This window comes from Erpetoichthys calabaricus, chromosome 3 (assembly GCF_900747795.2).
Source record: "Erpetoichthys calabaricus chromosome 3, fErpCal1.3, whole genome shotgun sequence".
Taxonomy (NCBI): domain Eukaryota; kingdom Metazoa; phylum Chordata; class Cladistia; order Polypteriformes; family Polypteridae; genus Erpetoichthys; species Erpetoichthys calabaricus.
This window is the reverse complement of record NC_041396.2, coordinates 569,255-583,739: the sequence shown is the minus strand read 5'-3', so window position 1 is coordinate 583,739 and position 14,485 is coordinate 569,255. Positions and strand designations below refer to the sequence as shown.

Sequence of the window (14,485 nt, the reverse complement as noted above, 5' to 3'; positions counted from 1 at the left end):
AATGACAATGACACTGATGGTGTGACACAGACAGGAGACAGAGACACAGCTGACTTTCATTGCCCAGGTGAGTGCCCACAGGTGTAGAATGACAAGGACAGGTGGACGATGCCCCATTAGCTGCACTGTGGTACAACAGGACTTGTGTAAGACATGTGACAAGAGACAGGCAATGACACAAAATGTACATGTTACTGTATGGAGGGCACAGAGAGGGGGTGAAGCCTGGAGCTGGATGCCTGCCATGGCAATTCCAGGAATTGATCTCAGGATGAACTGTCAACAGAAGTGGGCAGTGTGACATTCCAAGGTGGTCCATCATTACCGCTCAGTTATTTCTAGGAATGCCTTAAATACGTCTAATGCCAAGCCGAGGGAGGACAACTTGGCCAAAGAGTGAGGGGACAGCCGGCCAATGTCACAGTGAGCCAGCCTGGTCAGGGATGGCGGGGCGATCTTGACATTAGAATAGTCAGCCACACCGAGGTCATGAGGACTGGAGGGTGGCACAGTCGACCAGTTGATCAGTTGATTTTCACTGGTGAGGCCACAAGTGATTCTCGGACTTTAAGGACATCTTTGTCAATACAGGTCACTCTCAGCAGTGACACCACTTCACCCACCATCCAAGAAGCCATCATTGCCCATCTGTGCCCTCAGCCACTTGTATGCACAAAGTATGGACAGCAGGGCAGGGCTTCACTTTCTGGCTCTGACTGGCTGAGGCCGCTCACCACAAAGCCACCCACCCTCAGAGGTCATGAGTGCAAATGCCACATATGCCATTCCTTGGATTTGCCAAATGAAGTGCCCATTCTCAATTGCTGCTTCACCCGAGACAAATTACAAGCTGGAAATGACATTTGAGAGGAAGGCCAAGTGACTCCATGAAAGACCACTGAAAATGCCAGTCACAGCAGCCCTGCGGCTCACATCATCACAAGGAGCTTTACAAACGCGAACAGAAACCAAAGTGTCACAGGCACCGTACACACACATGGCAGAAATGTATTATTACTGGGCAGCATGGTGGCACACTGGTTTGTGCTGCCACCTCTCACATCCTGGGGTCCAGTCTCCACCTGTGTGCCCTCTGCATGTTCTTCCATACCTCAAAGAGCATGTGTTGGGTTAGGGGGGCCCCCTAGTGGCTAAGATGAGTGTGTTGGCTCCGTCTCCCCATTAACTACTGCCCGGTACTGCCATGCCTCCTGTGTGTGGCATAAACTGTAAATACTGAGTGTGGACAACCAATCACAAGAGGGGGGCATGGCCATATCTGAGTGACATAAACAGCAAATGTCAATCATGAGTGAGGAGAACCAGTTAAAAGAGGAGGGGTGTGGCCACACTTTCTGAGAGGTATGCACAGAAAAGGTTGACCAATCGTGAGTGAAGACAACTGATGACAAGATGAGGGGTGTGGCCAGATCTCTGAATGAGGAGGACCAGCCACAAGTGCCCACCTTGACTGCCCACTGCCCCTTTGTCACTCACTCGTTCATCTTCTGTGTTAATCCATTGAGTTTTTTCGTTGTATTTAAACGACCCCCTTAAGTTTCTCTGTTTGTCATTTCAAGTCACCCGGTCAGCTGAGGGCAGGTCAGGGCAGGCAGAAGGTTAGGATCAGGGTTAGCTGTGGGTGTTCGCCAGTCAGATGCTATATAGCGCCTTTCACAGGTTTGACTTTAAGGATGCCAGTCCAGTTCTCATCTTGGCCGCATGGTGTGACCCTGAGCGAGTCGCTCAACCTGCCTGTGCTCAGCTGTCACCTTAATGGCAGCAAAGGCCACCCCAGGGGTGAACCCCACAGCGGTGAAGGACTGACTGAAAGATCTTCTCCTCTGGGCACCAGTAAGTGAAGGTGATTGCCCGTGCCCATACTGGCCGATGGCATTGCTCTCTGCATGCCACCTGTTGCCCGTTAATTTATTCCTGTAATCCTGCGCTCACCCCCATTAATTACCACAAGATGCTATTGAGCCCGGAGTCGCTTGGCCGGCTCGGCTCACATAAATCCCAGGGCTGGCATTTCAATATTTCATTATGGTGGCACAGAGGCATCCATTAAGCCGTGACGACTTCTTGTGTTTTATGTGTGACCAGCCACCATAAATCCTGACCTCATTTTACTGCCATTACATAAGGCATGAAAGAAATGGCCGTCCCCTGCACTTTATCATGGCAGCGGGGTCAGCCTCTTATGAGGCGGTCAGTCATCTCCTGGCGCTGGCACACTGCTTAGCCCTGCTGCTGCTGCTGCCACCGCCTCATTGATCAGAGGCTGTGCCCGCTCTTACCTGCACTTTGTCCCTGCCACATATCTGGCACTGCCAAGGAGGGCCTTGCATACCCCTGCCCCTTCTGTGGATTAACTGAGTTCAGAAAGAGGATGGCATGGACTGGTTCCCACTGCTAACCTGGCACCTGATATCCATCAAAGGCAGCTTGGAAAATGATCTGCCCACTCAGGCCTTGTCTTCTGCATACAGTGCCTTCCTTCCTACCTGAGGGGCTTGACCACCACTAGGACGTCTGCTCCACGGGGCAGATAAGAAGAGCCATGGGTGGCACGTCATTGGCAGACTTACAAGGGGCATGGTGCAGAACCACAATCAGATCAGGACATCGACATGGTGCCAAAGCGAAAATTGAGACAAAGAAGCACAAGATGTCTTCAAGGGGGCTAAAAGACACCCACATTAGTGCCACTCGATTGACAGACGCCTCTAACCAAGGTGACCAGCTGTGCCCATCTATGGGGAGATTTTTTAATTTTATTTAAAGAACAAAACGCAATCCAGTCAAACAAAGCAGCAAATGCAGTGATGAGCTCTGAAGCTCTCAACAGCAAGGCGGCCCCCCTAAAGTGGCAGCGAGAGGGGTGAGCACAGGCCCGGCGTCACCTTAACATGACATGAACAAAATCTCAGCCCGGACGTCCCTGTCCCCAGGACTCCCCGGGTGACTCCCAACCCACCCAAGAGGTATCATCAATCCAGCATGTCCTGGGTCTGCTGGAGGGTCTCCACCCATTGGGATGTGCCAAAGAGGCTCACCCATCTGTGCCCAAACCCCCTCAACCGACTCCCCTCACAACCTCTGAACTTCTCACCCTACCATGGCGAGTCGGCCAGCAGCCCTCCGCTGAACCCTCATTGCTGCCAAAATGACATCACCTGAGTGGGACAAAGTGGAGTGAGTGACAAAGGGATGGGGGGAGCAGATGGCACCACCCAGGACGAGTGCCATACACACACAAATGAAAGGAGTGAAAGGACGTCACCCGAGTGTGGGTGAGGGGTGACAAGTGAGAGGGGGGAGTGACAGAGGGACAAAGAGACAAAGGTGTGACCAGGTGGGGGGACTTGAGGTGACACCTACACAACTTCTGTTCAGGTGTGAGGAGAGCCCACAGGGGCGTGCAGTCAATGTCACATTTGGAAAGGGGGACATGAAGTACAAGGGGGGGGCTCCTTTCAGCAGTCCCTCCAAGTGACGAGTCTCTTTAGTAAAAGTCATCCGTCTGTCCGTCTGTTTTCAACGCCGCTTCACTTCAGCACACATTTGACGCAAGGCAGGACAGACAAGACACAAGAACGTACAAATGGCTTTGAGTTGGTGACAAATTCTGGTGGCTTCACCGTATTTAATATAGCGCCTTTCTAGTGTAGCGCCAGCTGTTTCGCAGGTTTGTTGTCTTGAACTCACACCTGAGGTGTCACTTTTTTTCCTGTACGCTTGCATGACCAGTGACAGTGGTCTCCATGCAGTCCAGCACTTCATGAAAATGTCACTAGACGTCACTGGTCACCTGCTATTTAAGGTGAATTCGTTTTTTCCTCTTTAAGCCAGGCTCATACAAAGACCTGAGACTAAAATGTTGGAAGTGCAGGTTGGTCGGGTGGGGGGTTATGAGAATCTGAGGGTGCTGTGCCCCCAGCACACACACACACACACACAGGTTCAGGACCCCACAGCCCACCACGCCACACTGACCTCACTGCCAGCATTTCTATTGCCAACAGCAGACCAGCAGAGCCCCCTAGTGGCTAAAGAGTTGCAATGGGGTGCCCCAGGCTGCCAGTTTCCTCCCCACCACTTAATGTCAGACACACCTGAGCGCCAATTGTTAAAATGCCTCAGCATTTGGTGACGTCTGGCACTTAGGAAGCTCCTTTGTATGTCATTCAGTACAGAAAGGCACAATACAAGCTAAAGTTGGATTGTTTAAACGACTGCCAGTGTCATCGGGATGTTCTGCCTCTTTGACATTAATTATTGTCCCCAAGTTGTTCTTCAATGTCTTTCTTTTTTTTCAAAGGCTTCATCTTAGGGGATTTAACGGCAGGCTGGGTGGGCTTGTGGCATGGCAGGGTTTCAAACATTCAAACATCACAGGCGGTTGGCACGGGCGGCTGGCACAGAACTTTGATCAGGTTCTAAAATGGGCAGTGTGGCCCCCTGGTGGCTAAGACATGGCACTGCTGGGTCAGCTGCTTCCTAGTTGCTCACAACGGCCAACTCTAAAAGCAGCTGTACTGTAAGAAGGCGCAGGACCCCCACAGACCACCATCTTACTTCATTAAATGACAGTGAAGGTGGACGATTAACATTTCATTGCCCTCATTTTACAAGGAAACCACATGCCAAGGATCGGCTCCTTCGCCAGTTGAGCTTCCTGCATACTTTTGGACCCTCGTGGTGCTGCCCTTAGACGCACAATGTGTTCTGCCATTGTCAGTAAGGGGTGAGGACCTCCTGGAGAAGTGTGTGTGTGTGTGTGTGGGGGGTCACACTGTGTAAAGTGCCCCCTCAAACCCTCTGGTATTGATCACATTTTGCACCCCCCACCCCCACCCTCCCATCAATTATTCAGAATCACTTTTGTCTTTTTAGATTCACAGAGAGTTGGCATCTGCACCCTCTAAGTGGTGCCAGTCCAGGCTCAGTATTTGGATTCATTTTTCTCTGCTGAGTTCAAACGTATTTATAAGACGGAGAGACTTAAACATTCCTGCCAACCGGGACTTCGCGTCCGTCTAATAACCTTACATGACCGTCGAGCTTGTCTAGCGATTGAGCCACACTGGACGGTGCCACCCGACGTTTTATTTCTCCTCTCGCATTTCAGATTCGTCAGCAGCATTTCTGCTGTCTGCCACATGGTGGTGCTGCTCCTCTGCCAGTCCTTCCATTTTAGGAAGCCACTAAATCCACTTTAGAATGACGTGGAGCTCGGAGACAGGAGCCGGCCCTGGACGGGATGCCAGTCATTACAGCTCACCCACTCACTTATGCCAGGTCTACGTAAACTTGCCAACTAGAATGCCACACTTGCCTTTGGAAAGATGGAACACCCAAAAGAAAAGCCACCCAGGTGACTGGGGAACATGCAGAGCTCACACAGATGGTCAGTGGGCGGGAATTCAATGCCAGTCTTCCACTATCTTCTGTGCCACTGTGCCTACCACCTCTGTCACTAAAAGAGGGACAGTGTCCTCTGCCGGTCACCTGCAGTGCCCAGTCTTGCTACTTGGGCACCTGTCAATATGGGTGTCACAGAGACAGAGCAGAGAGGGCTAATGTGGGCAGAGGGCATCTGACACATTTTCAATAAGCGTGAGGGCAAAGCAGACAGCTATAAACTCAGAAATGCAGATTACGGCACTGGCACAGGGAGGCCTGCTCATGTCACATGGCACCCGTCCTCGCCATCGATGACTTGTGGTGACCCACTGAATGACTGAGAGGCCACGTTGTCCAAGTGGCGTCCATCTTGACTTAAATGATCTCACTACAAGTCACAGTACAGCTGATTCCAGACTTGGATGCCATGGGCACCAGTGCAGAACACGAGCACACTAGGAATGAACTGACCCAGGAGGTCACTGTCTTAGCCACCAGGGGGCCACGATGCCCGTTTTAAAACTGGATGTTTAAAGTCAATGAGGCAGAATGCCAGTACAATTTATATAGCGCCTTTCCGAACTGAATGCCACACAGAGGTGCCTCACAAACACAAAACTTCAGGCCAATAAGTGACATATTGATTTGGCGGGGGGTCGGGTACACTGGCAGCCTTGTGCATTGCAATTGAACTGTTTCGCCACTAGGGGGCTGCACTGGTCTGCTTTTGGTTAGAGAGGTAATTAAAGGTGCCAGAATGAGAAGGGCTTGGGACCACCGGCAGGTCAGATGAAGACCCCCGTGGGACTTGAGATGTCTTAACAGGGTCAGAAAATGGATGGACGGCTCTTGTGAGCTCCTCTACGGCGTGAACTGAAGGTGAGTATCGACATACAGACGGGTGGGGGTGTCAGGTCACTGAATGTGGTGGGCTGGGGGGTCCTGAACTTTATTGGCCCCTGAGCAGTTCAGAGCAGTGGAGGGGGGGGGGGGGCACTGCAGCCTCAGCACCCCTAATCCAGCACAGACGTCTCAGCAGATCTGAGTGGCCAAACCAATCCAAGAGTCCATTTGTTGCTGTCCAGGGTGCTGCTCACACCTCATGGAGCTCAGAGAGACGGCCTTGAAAACGAAAGGACTGAGCACCAGAGGGTCACCTCCATGCCAGAGGCACTGGACACAGAGCAGGGTGACCCCGTGACAACCTGAGAAGTCTGCTCATGACAGACGAACAATGGTGGTCCGGACTGGGAGAGACAATAGAACAGCCAGGGACGCTGGGGGGCTTCTTTTGTGGCTCGCAATCCAAAGAAGAAAATCAAAGCTTTCCATAATGGAGGCCTGAGCTCCAAGTACCTAGAGGTGACTTCATGGACGGTACTCTGGGGGTCTGCAGGTGGACTCTAGTGGCGCCCATTGGAGTCAACTCCACGAGGGAGGCTCTGGGCTGTAGCGCTACGAGACACGCCCACCACAAGACACACCCACTGTAAGACACGCCAGCTATAAGGCAGCCACACTAAAGACACGCCCACTTGACAGTCATTGTCACTCCTCCCACATAAGGAGGTCTTATCGGGGGTCTCCTGAGGTGTGCCCTGAATGGCACTGATATGTGGAGGTCTGCAGGTCGAGAAACTGAGCAGCACCTCCCCTAGTGGTGCTCTAGAACCTTTGGGGTAGACCAATCTAGAACGTCAGCAGCAATAGCCGCACACTGCTCTAGAATGGACATGCCACCTCGGCCCCCATGTCATTAAAGTCCCTTCAGCCATTTTTTGCAGGCAGAGAGTGAAGCAAACCCATAAGATGCCCTCTGAGGGCTGAAGTGTCGCCCAAAAAGAAGCTGAGGACCTCAAAAGCCAGACAGAGGTGCTCCAGTGGTCTTCATACAGATGACCAGACTCTCAACATTGTGTCCCACCGCTGACACGTGTGCCCTTCACTCATCATGTGACTTGGCTCCTGGGCACTTAACAAAGGAAAACAAACCAAAATGAGAGTGGCCATTGTGGCAAGCGGCTGGGGGTGGTACCAAGACCACGAGGGGGCGACCGCCCTGGTGGCTTTGGGGACCACAGAAACTGAGCGTAGAAGCTCAACCCTATAGGGGCCCGTGGTCACTGCCAGGGGGCGCCCCAATGCCTATGGAGCCCTGGGGGGAAGATTATCAGGAGGCACCTGGGGAACGTCCAGGTGGGTTTGAAAGGGGGCCGCCCCCTCCATTTGATGGCTGGAGTCAGGAGTGTAGAAGATGAAGTCTTGGTGGAGAGGAGTGAGCCTTGTGATTCCTGGACTTTGGGGGAGTTTTGGGGTTGTGTGCCCTTCATTGTTGTAAATGTGTATAATAAACGTGTGTGGGGTGAACCATCGGTGTGTCCGCCAGTCTGGGTCCGGGCCATCAAAGGGACGAGTTAGGGGCAAACGCTGCCTTTTGGTCAAGTTTTATGCAGAAGAAGTGCGCTGCCCCCCAACTGTCAGCACAACACGATGGCGGTCAGCGTTACACTCCCAGCTTCTCTGAGGGTCTCTGATGGACAGCACTGCCCATACTGGCATTCCGTCTCCAAGGATACCACACAACAACACCAAGCAGACGTGGAGACCACTGGCCTCAAGGGGGGCACCACCCTGACACCATGTGAGGTTGATTATGTGCGGACACTCACAGAACTGAGCAGACCGATGGGTGGTCAATGGACAGTCCAGCAGATCAGCAGACAGACAGACAGACAGAGGACTTCCTCGAGCTACTTGTCAATGTGAAGTCGAACTCCACTCCAGGACCCCCAACTCATTCTCTCTGAAGTGCCCAGTGTGTGTGTGTGTGTGTGTGTGTGTGTGTGTGTGTCGGACCTCCGCAATGGAGAGGCACATTGGACTTCTGGTGACAGGAGACACGTAAGGCTGTCCTGGTGACCAAGTGGCTGTGACGTGCCTGGTGTGGGCACTGCCAGCCTATCCAGCTTCTTCTCACCTGCAGTGCCAGGAATGCCCTCAGCACGGTGCACAGGAGCTCCTGATGTCAGGTGGAGGACCCTCGGGGGTGTGTTGCTGTCCTTAGTCAGGGGCCCCAAACTTGTGGACCTTGGATTACATGCTGTGAAGACGCCATGTGGGCTCTGCACATTCAGCCAGTGGCGCCATATAAAGCAAATCAACTGGAATCTTTGGCTATTAAAGCGACTCGCTTACGGTTATTGGGTGGGTTTGGGGGCCTCACCAGCTGGGACTCAGCCACCTGTCTAACCTGAATACGCGGTGCCATTAAAGCCACCTTGCCAACTTTTTAAACCTCCAGGTGGTGACAATTCTGGGACAGGCGCAATATGAAGGCACACACTGCTGGGCCTCTGACCCTCTCAAGTGACGTCACAGACGCCTGGATGGACCCCAGCAGTGTGTGACAAGATGGATGTAAGGAGGGACAGGAGAGCAGAAATACGACCCCCCCCCTCGTCACCTCATTTGAGCCACAGCATAGAGAACTGCACCCCCCCCCTGACTTCTCTCAAGCAATCAATGACCGAATCGTGAACTTCCATCCATCCATTTTGAAACCTGCTGATCCAGAAGCTGAAGTCCACCCCGGACAGCATCGGGTGAAAGGCAGGATCAGTCACTGGATGGGGTGCCAGTCCAATGGAGGGTGAGCACGCACACACACACACACGACTTAGCATCGCCAATTCACCAGAGCAGCCCATGCCAGACAGCACAATTCCATCTTTGTGTCCTCTTCCTCCTCCTCCTCCTCTTTGTCATACACAAGTTCAGCTGTGCGTGAGGTCATCAAGCGCAGACCTGCCAGACTTTACGGTTTCAGTCGTCACCTCTGACACCCTGCACGATGGCGGTGTCACTGGTCCGTTTTTCTCTCTCCGTCCCCCCGTCTTATCGACACGCGAGTCTTCACTTGCAGCGTCTCTGAGACCGCAGGGCCGTTTAAGGGTCCGACCGCCGTGAGCCCCGGAGCTCCTGGAGGGCAGCGCCCGCCCCTCTGTGCCCCGGTGACCTCCGGTACAGCCGAGCGGCAGGCGGGCAGGCAGAGCTGAGAAGAGCAGATGGCGCGCGGCTTTGCTTTGATTCGCGCTAATTAGCGGAGAGCCGGCTGCCGCGTCTTTTTCGAGAAACTCTAATTAGATCAGACCCTCCCCGGAAGGCCCGGCCGCGATCTTTGAGGGGGCGACTGCCAGCAGCTGTCCCTCGGTGGAGCTTGAAGTGCCCCCGGCGGTCCGTCTCCGTTCATAAGGAGCCAGTGGCCGCTCTCGGTGCCTTCATTCTCAGTGACGCGGCGTTTTGAGGTTCAGAGCAGCCAAGCGAGCCCGCTAACTTGGTCCCATTGGCACCGCCGTGCCCAGCACACAATGTCAGGATCGATAAAACATTTAAACAGACAGACGTGCGAATCTGCTGGGACAGAGAAAAGACAAGAAAATCAACAGTTTGGAGAGGCGAGAATAAGAAAAGACGGGGAATAAACCACCAAAGGGTGGCATCCAGCTGGCTCAAGGGCACCCTGGCACATCTGGTGCCGTGCCAGGCGCAGTCGACAGGACACTGGAGGGGCTGAGCTGGTTTACGGGCGCGGGTGCGTAGCGCGTCGCTTTTGTGTCTGACGAGCCTAAAGGGGCGTGTCCGCCTGACGTCAGCGCTTCTGGCCCCGCCCCTCGCTGGACTCCCGCCCCTGCCCTTCTTTGGGGTTTTGTTTTCTCTTTTTGCTTTTTGGGGTCACTTTGGCTCGTCAGACTTTTTAGTTCTTGGTTTTGTTTTTGGGTCTTCTTAGTTGTTTTCTTTTCGCTTTCTTGTTCTTTGTTTTCGACATTTCTGAAATATACAGAAGCTCAGTCTCCGTCTCTGTCTCTGCAGACCGCAGTTTCTTTGTGGTGTCCTTCTTTTAAGCCTTCACCTCATTTGGTGGGCCTGTTTAGGCCAAGAAGCCTGCTGCTGGGGTCTGGGGTGGGGCTGCACCTGAAGCTTTGTGGCCCACCTTTACAGATACGGAAAATGTGTCAGTGAGGAGCTTATGGAGGCCGATGTGCCAACCTCTGCAACTGGCAGAGCTCAGCGTGTGCCGACTGGCAGCATCACATTCTCCATGAGACCCCCAACATGACTGTGCATGCAGACACTGCGCCAGCCCCACCACTAAAATAGCTGGTGACACGGCCACCATCAGCCTGATCACCGACAACAGTGAGACGGAGAAGAGATCTGAGTGACAATCCCAGTGGCAAAGCCAAGAAAGTGGGCAGAGACGACCACATTGGCATCTACACTGGAGGGGGTGAGAAGCTGCCAGCTTCACTGATCACATTTCTGCTCCAGTCATGGAGGGCACCCGCACTGGCAAAGTCACATCCTTGTGTGGCACCTGCTCAGTCCAGGGCTGTGGGCACCACAGAACATGACCAGCAGCTGGCTGCCTTCTGCTCAGTGCAGACATCAGACGTGCCAACAGGGTCACGGAGGAGCTCAGCCATCCTGCCCAGTTCCGTTTCTCACTTGTTGGCACTCATGCCAGCTCAATTTGCAAACAGTTTCTGTCCTCGTGTCATTAAGGTCACTGAAGAGCCTCTCATAAGAGTAAATGTTTTAAGAGTAAAAGCACTCTGTGTGTGTGTGTGTGTGTGTGTGTCATGAGGTCCTGACTTACTCCAATATTACTTTGAAGACCTTCAAGGTGCCACCACTAACTGAAGCTCCATTTTCCTCAGAGTGGAGGACGACAATCCAGAGGACCACTGGTGTCACTTCTGCCAGGAGCCGTGATGTCACCTCACCTGCCACATAAAGCCACCACCGAGCAGAGGACCTCGACATTCCCAAAGTGACCTTAGCGAAACAGTGGACCGGCTATCTGACATCGACGTCTGTGCCAGGCAGGCAGCTGATAAATAAGGGCGACCCGTGGTGGTGCCCGACACCTCATCTTATTTCTTTTACTTTATTTCTAATACAAACACACACTAAATAAAAGGCGTCCCACCCATGGACCCCTTGTGCTCTCCGCCAGTCCAGAAGCTGTGCAGCCATTTTATAAGAGGAGCGCCCCCTAGTGAGCGCCCAAGCTCTCTCATAAGCCACCCCTGGGCACAGATGACTTTTGATGACCTGCATGGTGGCTCTGAGGGTCGTCTGCCCACCACTGAGCCACCGACACACTTGAACTGCTGGGTGACTCTGCACACACACACCTGTCCTCGCTGCAGGGCGCTATATAAGAAAAGAGGAAAGCAAGCTGGCCATGCCAGTCAAACACGTTGTTAAAAAACAGAATACAAAACCTCGAGAGGGTGAGAGGACTTGAAGTCAAAGCCTGCAAAGAGCCTCATGGCACCTAAAAACATCTAAGAGTGTAAAGGTGTGCCAACACGGGGGGCCAAAGACCCCTCATCTCAGGGACAAGGAGCAGACGAGGACTTCGTGAATGAAATGTGCAACTGAGCAGATGGCAGCACCAAAGGGGTGAGATGGGCAGTGCAGACGAATGGAGGACAACAACATGACATCAACGGGAGTATAAAAAGGTGACTAAAGACCCCTGCCACCCCACCCATGTGCTGCTCATACCACAGAAACACCTTGGCATTTGAAAGGCGCTATATACCATCACAAAGTGGTACATTCAGCTCCCCCCACTGCCCACCCGCTAAGACTCCAGTTGCATGGGCATAGGTTCAAACAGCAAGACCCACTAGTGGCCGAGACACCAAAGTGCAAAGTGCCACAATGGCTGCCAGTTCATGTGTCACCAAAGCTCCCTGGTGTGCCCGTGAGTGCCCTTCACATGTGTGATTTGGGAATTCAATTAACGTAATAGGAATAAAATGCCACGTCGAGCAGACAGCAGGACTTGAACCCAGTGCTCCCACTCCCTGAAACGCTGTCCTGGGAAAGTGGCATCACATAATGCCTGGCATTCTGTACGTCAGGCAAATCAGACAAGTGATGGACCACAAAGAGCTACAGAGACTGGCACAAGTTCATGAATGAAGGTATTGTGCCAGAGGTGAACGTGCTCTGGAAGGCCACGCTGGACTGGCACCCCACTCAGAACTACTTCCTTCCTGCTGTGTGCCCGGGCTGCTGAGGTTGGCTCTGTCTTCCAGTGTGACTCTGAAGTTGATTGTGCCAGTTTGAAACTTTGAGGTTCTGCTACGTCCCGAAAAAGACTGCCAGCTGCACTTTCAAGTGCCTGGTATTCACCATAGAAAGGCGCTCTATGAAATATGAGGGCACTCTTTCTGTCTTAATGGCTTTTTAAAATTCACACCTTAAACATCAAAACACAATACAGGGTGCAAAAACCACACTGCAGAAACAGGAAGCTGCCTGTGACTTGTAAGGCGCTATAAATGAAAGCAGCAGGACCCCCGACAGAGCGCTGGCACCTCCTCAAGCCTGAAAACATCCATCAGAAAGTCGCGGGCAGGAACTGGAAGATAAAAATTAAAAACCGGCCGAGCAGAGCATGCGCGAGCTGCATATAGCGCCTTGACGCCGCTCGCACAGATGGCGCACAGGCTGGACGGATGATCTGCTCAGCCTGCCCCGCTGATCCTCTGATCTTCTGGACTCCCTGAGCAGGTCAAGCCATCGGCTTACACAAAGAAAGCTCAGGAGCACAAGGGGGCTTCAAAGCCACTTAGCGGAGAATGGGGGGGGCGGCGCCGAGGCAGCGAGCCCACCTTCTCGATTGGTCCGAAAGAGCCCTTGAATGAATGATGAAGCGGTAAACGAGGAGGAGGTTGAGGGGCATCGCCGCTCAAGTGGACGGAGATATGCACGGGGGGGGGGGGGGGGGGGCAGGACGCCCCCCACCCCCCCCAGCAAGTGAAAAGCCGCAAACTGAGCGGGAAAACTAATCAAAGCGCACGTGACTTCGAGTCCCCGACTGCTCGGCGATGACCGGCACGCCGTCCTTAACGTTCGGTCGGGTGCTACAGGTTTGCCCCCCTTTGTAGTCTGATCTCCGAGACCACCCAGCCCGATGAGCACCCCGGGGGCACATTTGGATTAGTCGGTTGGTGTTTTCTGGCCATGGCCCGTCTCTCGCCCTCTAGCGCTTTTATTTACTTCCAAATTGAAGATGTTGTGGTCGGGAGGGGGCGGTTATGAGGGGCTTGTGAACCTCTCTACAGAAAGGTGGGCATTGAGCGTTCAGGGGCTCGTGCAAGGGGCATAAAGAGCACTCTGTGTACCCCTCAAATGCCAGGATACCCAGTCGCCGCCCCGTGAACTCAGCACAGCGCAGACCCCGAGCCCTCGATCAGCGCTCACCGACCCGACCCAATGCGAGTGAACGAAGGGAGGGAGGAAAGGAAGACGGGAAGGAGAGAAGGAAGGAAGGAGGGAAGGAAGGAGGAAAGGAGGGAGGGAGCTGTCCGTTCAGCACCACCACAATCCGGCACAGCGCCGCTCGCTCTCGCGCTCTCTCTCGTCTGTGCGAACAGCAGCCGCTCAAACTTTCGCCGCACTCTCTCACTCGTCTCGCGGCCACCAACAGGAGACCACCCGGCGACCACCTCACGACACCCGCACACAAACAGCAGACTCCTCGCCTCGCGATCCCCGCGCTCCCCGGCCAGCGCCTCTCCGGCGACCCTCCGAACGAAAAGCAGACACAAGGAAGAAGCTTGTCGGCCTACTTACCATCAATCGCCATGATGCTCCAGCCGGGATCTACCAAAGCACCGAATGAAGGGGGGAGGAGGAGGAGGAGGAGGAGGAGGAGTAGAAACGGAAAGGCGGGCGGAGGGGAGCGAGAGGCGCGTCACGGGCCGTCGAGGAGCTCGTTAGAAAATTAGAACAGGCGGCCAGGAAACGAACCGTAAAACGGACAGAAAAGGCGCTATAAAAAAAAAGGGGACTAAAATACAATGGAGGGGCAGAAAGAAAAAAAGAAAAAAGAGCATCGATAAGTAACGCAGGCGGAAAACAAAAAGTCACTGGACACAGGAGAACGAAAAGGCGCTATATAATAGATAGATAGATAGATAGATAGATAGATAGATAGATAGATAGATAGATAGATAGATAGATAGAGTGAAAGGCGCTATATAATAGATAGATA

At 53.3% G+C, this 14,485-nt stretch overlaps 1 protein-coding gene across 1 annotated transcript in view; it reads right to left on the bottom strand.

Moving 5' to 3' along the window:
- LOC114647694 (synaptotagmin-14-like) overlaps nucleotides 1-14,092 on the bottom strand; it is a 77,358-nt gene extending 63,266 nt beyond the window's left edge. Inside the window, exon 1 of the mRNA XM_051925442.1 lies at nucleotides 14,065-14,092. Within this exon, the coding sequence (XP_051781402.1) occupies nucleotides 14,065-14,077 (13 nt within the window). The 5' untranslated portion in view covers nucleotides 14,078-14,092. The remainder of the gene's footprint in view (nucleotides 1-14,064) is intronic.
- Between the last annotated feature and the right edge of the window lie 393 nt (nucleotides 14,093-14,485).